General features: G+C 30.5%; 1 protein-coding gene and 1 pseudogene across 1 annotated transcript; both read right to left on the bottom strand.

The window, feature by feature from the left end:
• Positions 1 to 2164: 2164 nt before the first annotated feature.
• Positions 2165 to 5312, bottom strand: LOC139086691 (gamma-aminobutyric acid receptor subunit beta-like; annotated as a pseudogene).
• Positions 5313 to 5875: 563 nt separating this feature from the next.
• LOC139086690 (sodium channel protein Nach-like) lies at positions 5876 to 10453 on the bottom strand. Its single transcript, XM_070635268.1, has 8 exons — positions 9479 to 10453; positions 8117 to 8690; positions 7826 to 8057; positions 7613 to 7760; positions 7015 to 7404; positions 6555 to 6672; positions 6386 to 6495; positions 5876 to 6036 (listed from the first exon to the last, which is right to left on the bottom strand). Exons 2-8 carry the CDS (start codon positions 8416 to 8418, stop codon positions 5876 to 5878), a joined length of 1461 nt encoding a protein of 486 aa, XP_070491369.1. The 5' UTR covers positions 8419 to 8690; positions 9479 to 10453.
• Positions 10454 to 17819: the final 7366 nt, after the last annotated feature.

The raw sequence follows: 17819 nt of genomic DNA, 5'->3' as shown, positions 1-17819 counted from the left end.
TTCCATCGAATCTGGTCAGTAGCTAGAGTAATGCTGGCCTGGATATTTATTTATCATTTGGACATTTCAATCAACTTTCATCCAAACAGAGGTCTGGCTATATCACGAGCCAAATGTTTCTTGACAGAGTCACATTCATTGAAAATCATCCATGACTTGAAAACCACTTTTATAAAAATTAGTATTTCTTAAGGTGGGAACTCTTATAATTAAGAGAAACAAAAATTCAGCAACTGCTAAAAATCCTTAAAAATCTCTATAAAAGCTTACAAAAATTTACCAATGAAAATAATATGCTCAATAATTTTTAATGCTTTAAACGTATGCCGTGCAACAACATAAAACTAAAAACAAAAATTCAAGCTAAAAATGTGAAAAAATCTTTGTTGATTAATTTTGAATTAAATAAAAAAACGAAACTTTTAGTTACCAACTTCCTCTTCTATACACTATTACAACAATACCATTAAAAATGCTTAGTGAATTAAATGAATAATGAAAAAAATATTTGAACAACTCACACAACAAACAACAAAGCTCAGGAAGATTTTATTAATGAAAAAAAAAATATACCGTGAATGAAAAATAAATAAAAATCTAAAGTAATGAAAAAAAATTAAGGAAATAAAAAAGTTTTTTCAAAACAGATGTAAAATTATTTTATCAGATGAAACATTTTAGAAAGTATTACAATTTTAATTCAATTTTTTTACAGAAAATATTTACAAAAATGATGAAATAAAACTTAAAACTTAAATAAACAAGCCACAAAAAAATGCAATAAAATGGAATGATTTTGATGTTAATTTTAAATCTAAATTTACATAAAAAAAATAAAAACGAAAACAAAATTTCAAAATTGTAAATTGATTTGCAATACAAAATGTGAGAAAAATCTATTAAAAACTTCATTTCCTATTGAATTTGAATGAATAAAAAACATTCACAAAAAATCACAATGTTTGATGAAAAAATGAAAAATTATGAAAAATTGATTCAATTGAGAATAAAAAAATGAAAAACTTGGATGCAAAAAATTTAAGGAACGAAAAAAAAAACTATTGATGTAAATTTTTAATTATGAAAAATGATGAAATAAAGGTTATTAAAGCAAAAAAAAAAAGTTCTAAAAAATTCCTTTAATATTTCAGTTTCTAATCGAGAATCAAATTTATCACAAAAAAATCCTTCTGAAAAAGAAATCTGTTCAGTGTTTGTATATCATCCAAACTTACCATCAGCGCCATCTATGAAACGTTTTCTCAATTAAACTTCAACTTGCATGATTTTAATCAAGTTTGAGTAGAAAAGAATAATAAAAAAAAATTTCGCAATTAGCAACTTAAATTTAATTTCTGCCGAATACATTTTGTGCTTTTTGTAAACGGAGAACGCCTGTGTTGGTGAGTCTCAGAACGTTTGAGAATACAAAAAGTACATTTTTTTTCATTCATTTTTCTTGGGTTCGAATCCCGTCAAATCCAAAAAAAGTAAAAAGAAAATTTTTGATTTCATACAAAATCACCATTTTTTGCGCATTTTTCACTTTTTCCCGGAGCAATTTGCATTAAATTTTTTTCTTCGATGCACAAATGAACATGAAATCATTCTGCACATATTCTGCCTTCATGAAAAATTGTGTTACACTGCGTAATGCGTAGAAAAGAATAATAAAAAAAATTTCGCAATTAGCAACTTAAATTTAATTTCTGCCGAATACATTTTGTGCTTTTTGTAAACGGAGAACGCCTGTGTTGGTGAGTCTCAGAACGTTTGAGAATACAAAAAGTACATTTTTTTCATTCATTTTTCTTGGGTTCGAATCCCGTCAAATCCAAAAAAAGTAAAAACAAAATATTTTTTTCCATACAAAATCACAATTTTTTGGGCATTTTTCACCTTTTTCCGGAGCAATTTGCATTAAATTTTTTTTTCTTTGATGCACAAATGAATATGAAATCATTCTGCACATATTCTGCCTTCATGAAAAATTGTGTTACACTGCGTAATGCGTAAAAAAGAATAATAAAAAAAATTTCGCAATTAGCAACTTAAATTTAATTTCTGCCGAATACATTTTGTACTTACAAGGCTTAGTAATTAAAACATCAATTTTAAAGTAATTCATTATTAATCTTTATTAAAAATTAAATTGTCTATATTATTGAATAATTAGTGGGAAAAGTTATAACAAATTACAGATTTAACATTTCATAGCTTTAGTCTTTAACGATGTACTTTTCTCAAATTATATTATATATGTGAATTTATATGCGATCAACTTTTATTTTGAGCTGTTTTTAAAATAACAAAGAAAATTTATTTTAGGGTAAATCATACAATTTTAGATCCTGAACAGTAGAACATCCAATAAATTATGTTGAAAACAATAAAGAATATTGGATACAAAATGCGGAATATTTTATCAGCACATGGTGTTTTTGTGGCGTTCTTATAATTTTCAGTGTTCGCGACGAATGCAAATTCTAGAAAAAAAATCATTATTTAATTAAATCCTCAGACATCCTTAACACTATACTCACCAATGAGTGCCAAAAAGACAAGAGTCATGCAAATTCCAGTGTAAATATCCAAAGCTTTAGCATATGATGTTTTTGGGACATAAGTATTAAGACATTGAAGCTCAACAATCAATGACAAAAGTCCAACAATGCACATGACGAGACGAATATTGGATGCATTTTTGTTTAAGAAGAAACTGATATAAGCCATAATTACGATCATGTTGCAAGGTATGTAGATTTGAACTAAATAATATTCAATTCCTCTTTGGAACTCCATTGCCAAGGAGATTCTTGAGTAATTTCCTAAAATTTCAATTTTAGTTATTCCAAAATTTACTTCCAAATTTCAACAAAATCTCACCATTGCTAAGCGAAATCAACTCATTTGAAGTATCAACATTGCTGACTGAGAACAACGGCAGAGTAATGTCACTATTTACACTGACCGAGCTACTTCCATCGCGCCAATAAAAACTAACGTCATTCGCATTATGACCGTCTACAAAATAAGAAAAAATAAAGTTTTTGTAAACAACATTAACAATGAAAATATATTTTAATAAAATGAATGAAAAAAAGTCATACAAAGATAATTTGTTAATTTAGTTAAAGTTCACGTAGATTCGAAGATAATAATATTGCATGCTGATGAATTTATTTGTGAATTTTAACAAATCCTTTTCAAGCTAGAAGCACAAAGACCTTGGAAACACTAATTGTCATTTTTTTAATGTCGTGTACCTTTCAGGTTGATTATATGGTTAATGATTAATAGATTTTCGAGATGACAAAAGATCTCGATGATCGCAATAGAACTAATAGCTGTCGAACAAGCGCTTGAAATTAAGAATTAGTAAGAGAAAAGCAGTTATAGAGCTAGTTTTAAAGGGCATATAAGTTTGTGGATCTTAGCTTAAAGATTACATAATATGGATTCATGAAAATGGAATCAACAAAACCGACATGACTCTGCCATGATGTCGAAATCTGAATTCGACTCCAAATCAGAGTTACGCCAACCTAAAGCCGGTTTTTGATCTATTAACCAATTTGCGCTACTAAAACATTGTTGTAGATAAGATCAAGTGTGCACTCTATTTCAGAACAATTTGTATGTGTTCATTTACAATTTAAAGCGATACATGAGAATCCATTAAAAGTATTTGAAGTACTGGGAAACTATCTTACTATTTAAACACCCACTTAAATTTTCATTACTTATGTAACATCACTAAACTGTGTAAATTGCTAATAAATTGCATTAACCATTTTGTTGTTTGTTTGTTCTTTTTTATGATTTATCATGCTGCTTTGAATACTTACAGCTTTCCATTGGAATTGTACAAGTTTGTTTGTCCATCGGATATTTCATGAAGTTCATTGAACATGAAAATGTGACACTTAACCTGCGAAAAATAATTTTCATGACATTAAATTTCAAACTTTATGCTTCAAAATATCCAAAAATTTACCTCAAACTTTTAACAACATTTCCATTATAATCGATCCTTACAAACTCATTCTTAGTTGTGATTGTATGTAAAAATGATTCCTTTTCGTTCACGAAAAACGTGTCAGGGAACCACAGTCCTCTTCCATACTCATATCCAGGTGTAATTGACACAATAGATTGCGATTTTCTAAATGCTAGTCTTGGATCATTCCAATATTGTCGAAAATAAAAGTCCATTGTAAACTCCATATCAGATTCCGAAAATGAATGAATCGACAATATGTGCATTGAGACTCCAACATTGACAGCATTTTCTAAGCAATTTTAAAGAAGTCCATGAAAAAATAAATTTGTCTCAATAAAAGATAAAGTTGACAAAATTGTCTTTCAAGTCATAAAAGATGATGATGATGATGATGATAGTGCCTTTTTTTGCGTGATGATAATGATGAAGAAGAAAAAGAATGAATAAGGCATGGACGCTGGTTAAAGGCTGTGATCAAGCTGTGATATGTCGGTTTACTGATTGTGATTGCAATATTGATTAAGGGACAGTTGTGTAGTCAGAAGATGGGATAACAGGGATGTTCAATCAGATTGAAGACTAGAGACCCTTCCCTTAAATACGCCCCTGCTAACGGACTTCACGAGCTAAAAAATCAATTTTATGACACACTCCTGTCAAGTAATGATCATGTTCACATTTTAGTAGATAATGTACAATGTGAGTATGCTTATTGTCTATTACAGTAATTGTTTGCTATCAATTGCGATTCTTGGTCGGCTTGACTATGACATGGCACCGAATTCAATCTGAATCCGACTCCAATTCACTGTCTGAGACGTAAGGCAGGCATATTATATTGCACACTCCATTATGCTACTTAAAATATCACTTTAATAACTACACACTCCCCAAAATTAATCACAAACCAGCTTTTCAGTCCCAAACATTGAAAAATCATCAAAAACTTCAGCAACCAGTGTCCATGCCTCATTCAAACATCTTCGTGATCAAAAAAATCTTGTCATTATTCTTACTTCCATAATTTGGCCTTACTCGTTTATCATATCCTCCATAAGCGAGTCTAATATACTTGATACATTTGAATTTTGCTGTGCGCTAATAAGAACAATAGAAATTCATAAAAAACAAAAAATATTTATATGAATAAATAGTTTTAGTTGCTTCAATGAGATAATGAGCGATACGATTAAGTTTAAATGAAAAAGGGGAAATTTCAAATAAGTCATAAACATTATTAAATCTTATAATGGATAAATTGTGATTAAATTAAGCTCAATTAAATGTTTATCATATACTCACCTAGCATTGCTGAATAAAAAATTTGAAAACACAATTATTGCAATTATTATTTTAAAATCCAACATCCTGAAATGTATCTAAATTGATGATCTGCTGAGATATAGTTTCATCTATCGCGATGGAACTGTCACACTCAAATAAGCTTGTTACAGCTTATGATACTCAATTTTATATTTTATTTGATAGGAACAAATCACACTCACGCGTGAGAGATACGGTGCAACGTATCACATTATTTATTATGTATGTGAATATCTCAATTTGTATCGTTTAAATTGTTATGCTTAATATTATAAGTAATTTTTTATGAGAACCGTTCAACGGTTTTCGAAAACATTTGTGAGGTTTTTCGTAAAGCTTTGAGAATTTAAGCTGCAGATTTAAAATAAATCTAGAGTTATTTTGTGAGATTTAAAATTCAGTTATTGGCTCAATAAATGCTAAGTCAATAAAATAGAAAAATGCTGAGTAATGTTCAAAATAGAAAGGAAGATGTTTCTAGAGACATTGGTGTTTTGATATTGGGAATTGGTAGACAAAGCAGAGGTAGAACTAGAATTTGGTGCCAAATTATTTCTTCTCATCATTCTTATTAAATTTTGGTATGACAGGTCCAACTTGAAAAATTCTCTTGTAGTGCTTGATCATCCGAACAAAGATGAAGAATAGAATTTCACACATGCTTAGGATGCTCATTCCTAGACAAAGAGAAAATGCTCCACCAAGATTGGCTGCAAAAAAAAAATATTTAAATTAGTAAAATGTTTAAATAAGCATGCATTAGCTGCAGCTTGGTTCAATTCAGTTCCAAAGAGCACAGCGTATTTGCTAGGGCAACGTTAAATCGCCGTATTAACGGTAGGATGCAATCTTGGACGGCTGATTTTGACTCTGAATATACATTGTCAAAAATGATTGGCCCGAGCAAAAAAATGAATAAGGCTGAGTTATGATACTTTTAATGTTCCACTCAGCTGGCACTCAGCCGTTATTAGCATCAAATTAAAGCTGCTTCCATCAGGCATTCATATGGCTCTTTATTGGAGACTTCTTTTTTCGTGTCGTTCGAGTAATACTTACATAATAAGGATATCCATGACATAACAACAATCTTTTTGTTTGCAGCAACTCTTTGTCCACCAAAAAATATACGAACGACGAATTCAGTGTCCGTTATGTTAGTGTAAGTACTAAAATAAATTAATCCTTTGATTCGAATATCATTTGACATTAAAAATACCATACTTACTATAAATCATCAATTGCATGGTCTAACTGATCAATATTCATTTTGAACGAAGTCGTTTTATAGACAACATCTGAGCATGATGGAAAGCAATGGTCACATTTTGCTGTTTTGAATTGAACTAGAAATATGGGCAAAGAAATTCAATTATTTTAATGACTTTAGGAAGATGTGCTCAAAAAATATTTCTTTAAAAGTTGAGCTCGAAGGAAGGATTCTCGAGATCAAGATCAAGACTTCGAAGTCTCAATCTCGAGCCTTTGAAGGATTTTTCTTTTGTCTCGGTCTAGGTACCGGACTTAGTCTTGGTCTCGATCTCGGTTCCAGTTCTGGTCTTGGTTTCGGACCCAATTTCGATCTCGACTTTAGACTGGAAAATTCATCAAAACCGAGACTTCGTGGAACAATAGCTCGAAGTCGACTAGGATTGGATCAGGCGGAATCAGGCCATATTTCAACTCACAATAATTATCCACCATACACAATATATCAACAGCTCGACAATTCCTCAAAGTGTTTGTTTGATTTGATGCTCTAGGCAGATGAAATGGATGGCATTGACATCTCTGATGTATTTCATCTCTTAAGCATTCCAGCATACATTCTGGTTGTCGATAATTCAATTTTCCTTTGTCAGCAGGAATAATGCATTTCCGTTGTGCGAATGGCAACACCAAAACTTGATTAGAACATGACGAATGAATTGGCTGAATGTCTACAAATGTCTCCTTTTTCAGGTCAATGTATGTAGTTGGTGCACTTTCTACAGCAAAATCATTTGGATGATGAACAATCACAACAAATCCTTCAGAATAGATAGCACCTGAACGACCGTCACTTGCTTGTGGACGTCCTGTAAAAGATAAAGAATTGATGCTTATTAAAATGCATGAAATTCCTGGAATGGATTCATTCAAACGAAATTAATGGAAGTAGGATAAATTCTTAAAATAATTGGATAGCTCATAGATACATGAACGTAGTTCCATTCACAATTAGCAACAAAAATATATTTCACCATTGTCGTAATGGATTAGCAATTAATCTACAGATCAACCCACCAGTGCCAACAACGCTCAATCCTCCATCAATTCCAAATGTATTTGCTTTAAAAAAGTCAGCTGTTGCCACTGTATTCGGATGATAATTGAACGAGCAACAAGCACCTAAATATGAATAGGATTCTTCGAACTTCATGTATGGATGTTGCTACAGTAAAAATGATAGACGTAGACACAAAAAATTAATTAGCAGACTAAAAATAACTTTCATACCTGAAAACATGGAAACTTTTTTCCAGCAAATACACAAACAAGCAAAAAGTCAGCACAAACAGTTCCAAGTTTATCGATTGCTCCCTTAACAGTCAAATTATTTGCGTCAAGGATTGCATCAATCATTTCCAAATCTTCTATTCGTGGGACGATCCATTGTCGTTCTGTGAATCCAGCTAATAATGGCAATATCTCTAATGTGTATTCAGGCGTTGCACCAAGTGGAAATTTTCTATGAAAAAATTGTGTTAATTATTAATGAAAATAAACATTCTAGAAGCAATAACCTACGCTGATCTCACAAATTCTCTTGACTTATATTCCATAACATTTTGTGGATGACAGATTGTTATCCCTGGAAATGGAATCTCATGAATGGACATTGGGGATGCAATTGTAACTCGTGTAGGTGAATCGAGAAATCGTCGATATAATAAGTAGATTAATACAGCAGCAAATGACAATAATGATAGTATAATGCAACTCCATAAAATTCGTTGAAATCCATGAGTTATGAAACGGCGTAAATAATACATTCCATTTACTTTTGTTATTGCTGCAAACTCATAAAATGTGTCAATGATTACATTCATTAATTTTTTAATTATTGTTTCTTTGTGATACTTTTTAGGATCAACGAGTAGGACATTGCCAGGTTTTTTGGGCTTTTTTAACTTTTTATCCTTTGGAATTAAAATCTTTTGCTTTTTTTGATGAGTCGCTCTTCGGACCAATTACGAAGGAAGTCGAAAGGTAGTTGTCGCTTTTTTGTAAGTAATGACTGCGATGTTTTCTGTTTTTGGAATGCTGATTGCTCATTAATTTGAACTTTTGACGTTATGGTGAGCTGAGGTTGTAGAGGGTCCTGAAATGTAATTATATTAATGATTTGTATTGAACTAATTGTACAGATAGTTGGGGAAATGATTGTTTAGTTAAGTATTGATATTTTAAGCTAGTTCGACAAGCTTTAATATTCAAATTATAGTATGATGATGATTAGTTGGCATCGATTCACTGTGAATCGGAGGGTATTAATAATTGACATCGTACGATTGAAAAGGGTATGTTTCTGACTGCTTCTGTTTCCGACTGAAACAGCTACTTCCGGTTAATTATTTTTTGTTTCTCTGCCTCCTACATAAACAACATCCTCTGTTATTTTAATCTCTATATATTTGGAATTTTCTTTTAAGTTCTGTTACCAGTTATGTCTATACACAATTTTGGTCTATGTATTAATTATTAATTTAGCAAATAAATACAATAAGTATTCTGGATGAGACAATAAAATTATTACAAAATTTGAGAGTATAATCCAGGAAAGTTTGGGTTAAGCAAGCTAATAAAAAATCAAAAGTTAGCTTTTAACAGTTTGAATTTCTAAGGGATCCCCTAGTAGGGATAAAGTCATATTGATGTCTATTCTCCTGTATTAACCTAATGTGGCATCTTTACTAATTTTGATATAACCACCGAAAAGCACATGTCGGTTATTCTATGCAAAATTGAGCGCCAGGACGACGTGTCTCTGACATGGTCACGCTGTCTGAGGACGATAATATTATAGTCACAAAACCACATCATTAAAGACTATCCATGATATTTTGAATGCTCAGGATAAGAAATATTAAATAATAAGTTTTTAATTACCTGAACATTCGAGTTCGAATTTTGCTCTAAATTTGTATTGCCATCTCCAGTTGGATCTGACGTTTCACTAGGATTAACAGTATTCTGATCTCCATTTTCATCTTCAACAACTCCAGAATTACTTATTTCAGAAATTCCAACCTTCTTCTGCTCTTCCGCCTTTGATAATTTTGCCTTGATGACTCCAAACATGTCGACTTGAGACTTTTTAACATTTTCGGAATGTCCGGTCTTTTATACGCCAAGAAACTATTGCCATTTGCGGTAATTATGCTCATAAATGATCGTTAAAATAAATTGCATATGATTTGTGTTTTCTCTGAAGCTTTTGAAATATTAATGTGAAATGTAATAGTCTACAAGGGCTTAAACATTGTATTAATTTTAGTTGTATAGAATTTTTTGAATAGGGAGGTTCGCATGATGAAATATCGAAACAAAATGTGCTTAAACTTATCAAGTCAGCGCTTGTAAATATCTAAAGTCGTGACTTACAACAAGGGAATCAACAAGGTGATTTGCAATAGACACCGTTAAAGTATTGGAATTTCCGTTTTTTTGATGTGAATTTCAATTTCTTGTGATTTTTTATGAAATCTATTCATGCAAGTTGAGATAAGACATGACTTAAGTGAGAGTGGATATTTCATTTTTGTTATTCAGTACCAGTCTTTATGACTCGAATTGTTATGGATGTAGATCAACCAAAAGTTCCAAGTACTAAGCCTCAATGTCAAACGCCGGAAATTCTTGAGACTTTGTGCGGAAAATCCAAAATTTATTTTGGCTGTGTTACAAAAAATGTATAAAAAGTATAAGAATCTGTGAGATGCATTCGAATTCAGATTTCTCTTTCATTAACTGTACACATGGATTTCGTTTTTAGTTTATTTTTGGATCAGACATATGAACGCATATAAATTCGAAGAATCTTAGAGATATAAAATTTCTGTGAAATGCATTATCAAAATTGTATTTATATTCTTTTCTTGTTTTCATCATATGCACTGTTGCTTTACTTGATTAATTAATTAATTAAATCATAAACTATTTTATTTTAATGGAACTAAGACGAATGGACTTTATTAATTTATTTTCATGCAATTTTTATAAAATTAATAATTTTTATTATTTTCAAATATTTCTATCAAATTTATAAATTGATTGATTTTAGCTTTAAAAAATCAGAGTGTATGTCACATTTTTTTGTAATCATTAAAAATATAATTTTTAAAGATTTTTCAAGAATTTTCTAAATTTTTGAAGAAAAGATTTTTAGATATTAACTAAATATCAACTAAATATTGAAATGGAAATTAGTATTTAAATTCTAGAATGTATTTAAATTTGAGCTGTGTGAAAATTTAAGTATTCTACTCCGATCAACATTTAAATGCATACATGGAGGCTTCCATTAGTATTAATAAAAGAGGTTTACTGGACCTTCAAAAATTGAAGTCTTTTTTATTTGTGCCTCTTGGGTGAAGATTATAAATAAAAAATATATTTTAAAATTTGTAAGACTTTTGTAAGACATGTGATCATTTCTGAGTAAAACTTCTCCTAAATTTTCATTTTTTGAAATTTTTGTTGATTTCTTCTTGACGGATTTTTATGAGTTCTCTAAAAAAAGACCAAAAATTCCCAGTCAATATATTCTCAGTCTCGTTCTTGATCTTGAAAATTTGTCGAAATCGAGATTTTGGGATATTTGGCTTCAATACAAATTAATTTATAATTCTATGAAAGTGGCAAGAACCCAAGCTTTACAGAATTCTCGACTGAGAGTTAACTCTCTCAACAGGCAAAGAACATACTTTCATGACACAGAAAGACTACTACGGTACCCAAAAGCGATCTCATTATCTATCAAATTCCACCATAAATTAATTAACTTAATCAGAAAAAACATAGCTTCTAAAATGTTTGAGATATTTCGAAAACCTGAGGAGAACCATCTGAGAATCAGGAAAAATTAGTCACAATAAAAAACAATTTTTGCCGCCTGTCAATGTTTTTAACATATTCAAGCAACTCAATTGACAAGCACACAGAAAAATAACAAATTTGTAAAACAAATAGAAAATAGATTTAAAAGTGCTAAATGGCTGTACAATTCATAATAAATGTCACAGTTTTGATTCTATCAAAAACTCCTAAAATAAGATTCTATATTGTATTTTAAGTTCTTCTATTTTATTGCCTATTTTGATGAAATCAAGTATGTTGTAAGGTCGATTTCGGGTAATATGCTTGGTTCATTTGGCATGCCATTTGATATTAATGCTAGCTATTACATCAGCTGTAGATTGAATCAAAAATATTGAAAGTTACTCTAGAAAATCTTGTACAAGCTAAAGCAATACAAGCAATAAATTCTTAAATATACCATACATATCCATGTCCACTCATTCTCCATATCAAACCTGATAATGAGAGATTTTTTACCACATGTTACATCACTTCTGCAACACGAGATATGTAAATGAGCTCTCAAAATAAAAATAACAACAGAAGAAAGAAAAAAATCCCAATTCGAGCTGTATATTGAAGAGTCATAAGACAAACGTGTTTTTGCTGAGAGTGAGACAGTAACTCTATCCCATAGACATCTCGAAAATATATTCTCTTTGACTGTGTAGAAACTTTTTTTTTCATTTTTTTGAGAAAAATTCGTGTATATTGTATTAATTTAGTTCAGTTTTGTTTTCAGCTACAAACTGAAGCGGTGAAAAAAAATTTTATTTCGTTGATTTACGGCGAGAAATTTTTGTGAGGAAATTTAAAAATACTTTTGTTTAATTTAGTGTCGTACACGGAGTGAAATTTTAAAGTAAAGTTTTGAGAAAGGAATTTTCAGACAAATTTGGAAGTGAGATAAAATTTTGGAGAGCATTGAAGGCAGTCCAGTAGCAACAGCAGCTGTTTCTTTAAGTTAACTTCAAGTTAAGGAGCAATTCATAAGGTGAGTCCCCAAAAATTCATAAAAACTCTTGAAATTTTTCAAAAAATCCCAATCAAACTCATTAAGCAACTTAAAATTCTCGATCAGATTCCAAGGTCAATGATTTTTATATTCAAGCACGCTTCAAGACTCCCAAATAATTTTGCATACGCTTTGTTGGAGAGACGTTGAATTAAAAAAAGAGAAGAAAAAATCCACAATGACGTCAAAAATTGACGTAGTTATTTCTCGTGTATAGTGCGCAACCGGCGTATTGTATTTGTATTTCAACAGTGAAATGAATATTTCAATCATATGAGCAATTAAGTCTAATTAAATCCAATAAAATTAAGTACTCACAATTGTGAATAACTTTTTTGTGGAATGAATGAATGAAAATTAAATAAGTATTGAATAAACTTGAATTATTTATTTGATGAGCTGGCAATATTTTCATTGATTTAAATAAACTTAAAGGTGTCTCTCACAGATTTTTAAAGTTGAATCACCTAAAACAAATGAATGAATTTTTGAATAAATTAAACAATTTTTGGGTATGAATTGGAGAATATTTACGGATAGTCTATTAATTAATATTGACATAATGTTTAAATATTAAAGTCTTCTCTTTTTGTGGATTTAATTAAAGTTTAGTATCAATTACAATGTTTTTGGGATTGTACGGGACTTATGTAACGCAAAGGTAAAGAAGGTTTACAATTTTGTTGCGGGGTTCAAATTTTTGTTCGTGATTTTGTTTCAAAGAGTTAGGCGGAATAGAAAGAAATCTAAAAACGATGTTTTGAGCATGATGTATTTTACGAATGTGACATTTTTAGTAGTCTAAATTGAATTGCTATTAGCTATGCTCAAATCAGAATTTTAGGCATTACAGACTCCAGTAGAGATGCCTTCGTATTGGTGTTTTCTTGCTAAAATTTAATCTTTATCGAATTTGACTAAAACAAATCAACAATTTGGACACTTGTATTGGAAAAGATCAGAACTTTAAATCTACTCGTATTTTGAATGAAATCGAGTCGAGTTTTATAAACAAAATTCGAGTCTAGTTTACAGTAATGCGAGATTTATAAATGCTTAAAAACTGAGTAAAAAATCGAATCATCTTAAGAAACCCCCAATGAATCTTAAATGGTTTTTCAGTATTCTAAAGGAATTTTTCAGATAGTTGTCAACCTTAGTCAGAGGTATTTAAAAATTTTTTGTGGTTTCTGGGTTAATACTTCATCTTTGTTTTGCTCCAGATTTACGCAACACTCGATGCCTATCTCTGATATACTTTTTAAATTTTTGGGTTACAGAATTAACTTAACTTTCAAGTTTAACGAATTAAAAATTAACTTACTCTGAAATTTCAAAATTGAAATTAAGATAAACCTCGAATTTAAAATTTTAATTACCATAAAATCTATATCGAAAGTAAATATGATGCAATAGATTATCGCCAATAATTCTATAAAGCATTCACATTGAAATAGAATTGCGCTTTTGACCGTCAAACATAATACCACATATTTTGGTTTTTACATTATTGAAAATTACATCATATTCAAAGCGTGCAAAAATCTCGTTCACATGTAAATAAGAGAACGGAGAGAAAATAATCTCTAGAGCGTCATGTGAACAATTTCGTGGGTGATTACACCAGATTTTCTGTTGACCAATCAGAAAAATTTTAATAATACCGAGCAGCACGATACAGGAAATTTAGTTTTTTGCCTCAAAAATGGGCTGAAACTAGCTTTTTTAAACAGAGTATTTTTTTATGTATCATCATTGACATGGCGATGTAGTGATGCCCTGATGCATAGTGTGCCGACAAACATATGAACCGTAAGCCGTGTGTGGTTTCAATCGAAGCTTACAATTTTTTAAATTGGGTATTTTTTATTTTATTAAAAAAATTTCATTCAAATACTCATAAACATATGAAAAATACTCCAATGGTGAAATAGAGAATATAAAACAAAAAAATATTTTAATGATGATAAGAAATTTTAATGTTTTCTAAAGCGTTTTTAAAAACGATTGCATCGTATGGTTTTTTATGGGAGTCTCCAAATCATGTTGAAATTTTTTGTTATCAGTAAGCTGAATTTCACTAGTATTTGATACACTTTTCTCAGAAATGGAGTTTGAGAGGAATTCCTCAATGTTTTTGAATGTGATTTTATAAATTTGAATGTTTATGTGTTTGTATGTATGTATGCATGCTCGACTTTATCGTCATTTTAAAATATTTTGATTTACAACGTTTTTCACTCTATATATCTATACAGAATCAAGAATTGTAGCTTCTGTTGGCAATTTTATGCAAATTTTACGAACTTCGATTCCTCAACTGATCATTTAGAAGTAACAATGCTCTAGTGTTGTAATTAGTTATAATCTTTGTTAACGTCATCGTCCCTAAAATCTAATATTTAAATTAGTTTGTTTCATTTTAAACCATCAATTACCGCTAATCCAAAAAACATTAAATCTACCTCCACTTGTTTTGTGCAATGAATTCAAAAATAACTACTTCTCTGACGCACGTTGGTTTTAACGAGAATTCATTGATGATTTATCCAAATTTTCCAAACAATTGCTCTTCACTAAAGTCAATACCTCAGTAAATACAATATTACATAAATCAATAGAACCAGCATACTTCATGAATCATTACATAGCGTATTATACACATGCTTTTTCAGGTGAACATAATACATTGTGTGAAATATAAAAAAAAACGTGAGCGCAATAACACATTTGCATTTCATTCATTAACTCAAATCCCCCTCATTCATGCGGATACGAGAAACCTGAAAGAAATCAAGTTCACGAACAAGTGACGCTTAAATGAGAGAGAAAATGAGAAGAAAAAAATCCCCAGCTGTTGGTATTGTATGGCAATTGCTGTTCAAACCATCAACAACAGCTATGAGTCATACGATTACAGCACTAACAACCTGTAAAGCTTATTTTTATTTCCACTACGCCAAACTCGACAGACAAGCCTTTTCGAACGCATGTTGAGACGTTTCGAATCTCACGTTTTTGACGTCATTTTAAAATTTCATTCATAAAAAAATATTGAAAATGTTTGTGTTTCATTGGAAATATGTGTGGCTATAAATAGATTTTAGTTAGCACGTGAGCGATTGAGTGTTAAATATGCGAGATGAATACTGACCTAGGCGAATATTTTTGGCATTTGAAAATATGATAAGAATTTATTTTGAATACCAATGTGGATTAAGATGAAAAAAATAAGAACTGACTCAACATTTTAAAGAGCTTAGTCAGAAATCAGCTTAACAATGAGGATGGGAAGGGTATGTGTGGGTTGCCAAAATGTAGGGAGGGTTTTTGGGATTTTTTCATGTAAACCCCAAACAACTTGAGGAACCTTCCCAAAAAAAGGAATTTGGTGTGTAGGTTGACCCCCAAAATCCCCCGACCTTGAATTCGTCCCTGCCTTTTAGATTATCTTCATTTCTTAAAGATGAATCAGCTCTATTTACTGCACAACGATGATGTAAGAATCATAAATTCTCCCGATTAAATAATCCACGATCTTCAAGTATCTATGGCTCACAAAAATATTTTAAGCAACAATTTCCTTAGAATTTATTCTTCATCATCCGTCCCAAAAGAAAATATTTAGCCATGAAATTTTTCTCTGGTGAGAAATAAACAAAAACAAATCCGTAACGTGAAAGAAATTGTTCAGATTCCAATCGACTATGATTCATTTTTTTGGCGCAATGTTGTAGCAGTAAACAAGTCATCATTAAATGCATTCTCTCAGCTTGATTGAGTCGACTTATAAAGTGATTCATTATGCTTAGTCTATGACTATCATGAAAAGCTTAATTAATAAGGAAAACCGCATATAATTTAGATAATAAAATCACATTTTCTAATGATTATTTTGGAAAAATGTTTCTGATTGTCATGTAGCATTTAAATTGAGTAGATTATCACATTTTTGCTTAATTCGCTGGCCGTATCATCAGTATTATCTGTGATACATGGCTTCTCTCAGTTGACGTCTAAAACTGGTTCTATCGCTGTTTGCCTTATGTCAATTGCCAATCCCAAATGCCTCCCTGGCAGTGAACTATCAACCCTCTCTAAACCAAGATAGTTCAAAACAATAACAGACAAAGCGAATGCTTTCATATTACAGAAAGATCACTACGGTACCTTAAAGAGATCACTTTACGTGTTAAGGAAATTTCCAGCAGAAATGACAAATTTCCCAAAAATATGGAGAAACCTAATTCCTTTCAATGCTACTTTTTGTACGTTCGTACGAATCCTCTCGAGGAACAACAATAAATGCATGAATTGGATGTGAAGAAAATTACGCTAAAGTCCTTTAGATTCCGAATTTCCAGTAGTTCTTGAAGGATAGAGCCAGTTAAGACGTTCTCTATGGTCTTTCGTGCGTCCTAGCCAAAGAAATTAGTATCATACGTCAATATTCCTAGCAGAAGACATATTTGTATCGATAAAATATTCCAGAATTCCCTAAAAGTCCAAACTCATCCCTTTGATGACTAAGTACACTAAAGAAATTATTTACTTTTTAATAGATGGTTTTTTGGAATTGTGAATATGTGTCATTCAAATTCATCAGGTGTATTAGCTTAACCACAGCAATAGATAAACTAGTTTCTAATAAATCCAAGATTCCTTACTTAATTTATACATCAATAATGAGTCACCTGCAATAGACACATAAATGCATTAATTTGTAAATAACTCAGTGAGCTAATTTTAAGGTCATAAATTTTTTCACCTCACATGAGCTGCACATGATACTTTAATGAACGTAAATTGTTTTTCATTACACGTTTAATTTCGATTTTGTAATAATTTTAATCGATACTAATTAAATTTGAGGTGTCATATGGATATTAATGAGTAATACGTTAATTGTCTGTCTGTTTTCATTCATAAATTGTGAATATATTGAAAAATGGATAAAATGTATGGACATGTATATTGATAGCTAGAGAGTAACATACATGAAGTTCCTAAAAGTTCCTGTAATGAACAAGCAAAAATTTTCTAAATTTTGTGATTTCTCATAGTGGAATTTCCGATTTTTAAGATGAGAATCTTCCATTAACTTTGAACTTGAATTACGTAATTTACAATAAAGCATTTACTGCACATGCTACACAGTTGTAAATTATTCAGCTTAGAAAAAAATGACTGATCAACTGCTGTATTGTTAAACATTATTGGATAATAAACAGCCGTAATCATCTATTAAGAAACATTTTAATAAAGTTAAATAATTTCATTAAGTTTATCTTTTATTCCTGAGAAAATTTCACTTTTTAAACTCATTGATGAGATAATCAGATTGGAATCATTCTA

The sequence above is a fragment of the Chironomus tepperi genome, unplaced genomic scaffold, assembly GCF_022539635.2.
Source record: "Chironomus tepperi strain 1889 unplaced genomic scaffold, CSIRO-AGI_Ctep_v1 contig_87, whole genome shotgun sequence".
NCBI lineage: Eukaryota > Metazoa > Arthropoda > Insecta > Diptera > Chironomidae > Chironomus > Chironomus tepperi.
The sequence above is the reverse complement of the archived record's forward strand: the minus strand, read 5'-3'. Positions and strand labels throughout refer to the sequence as shown.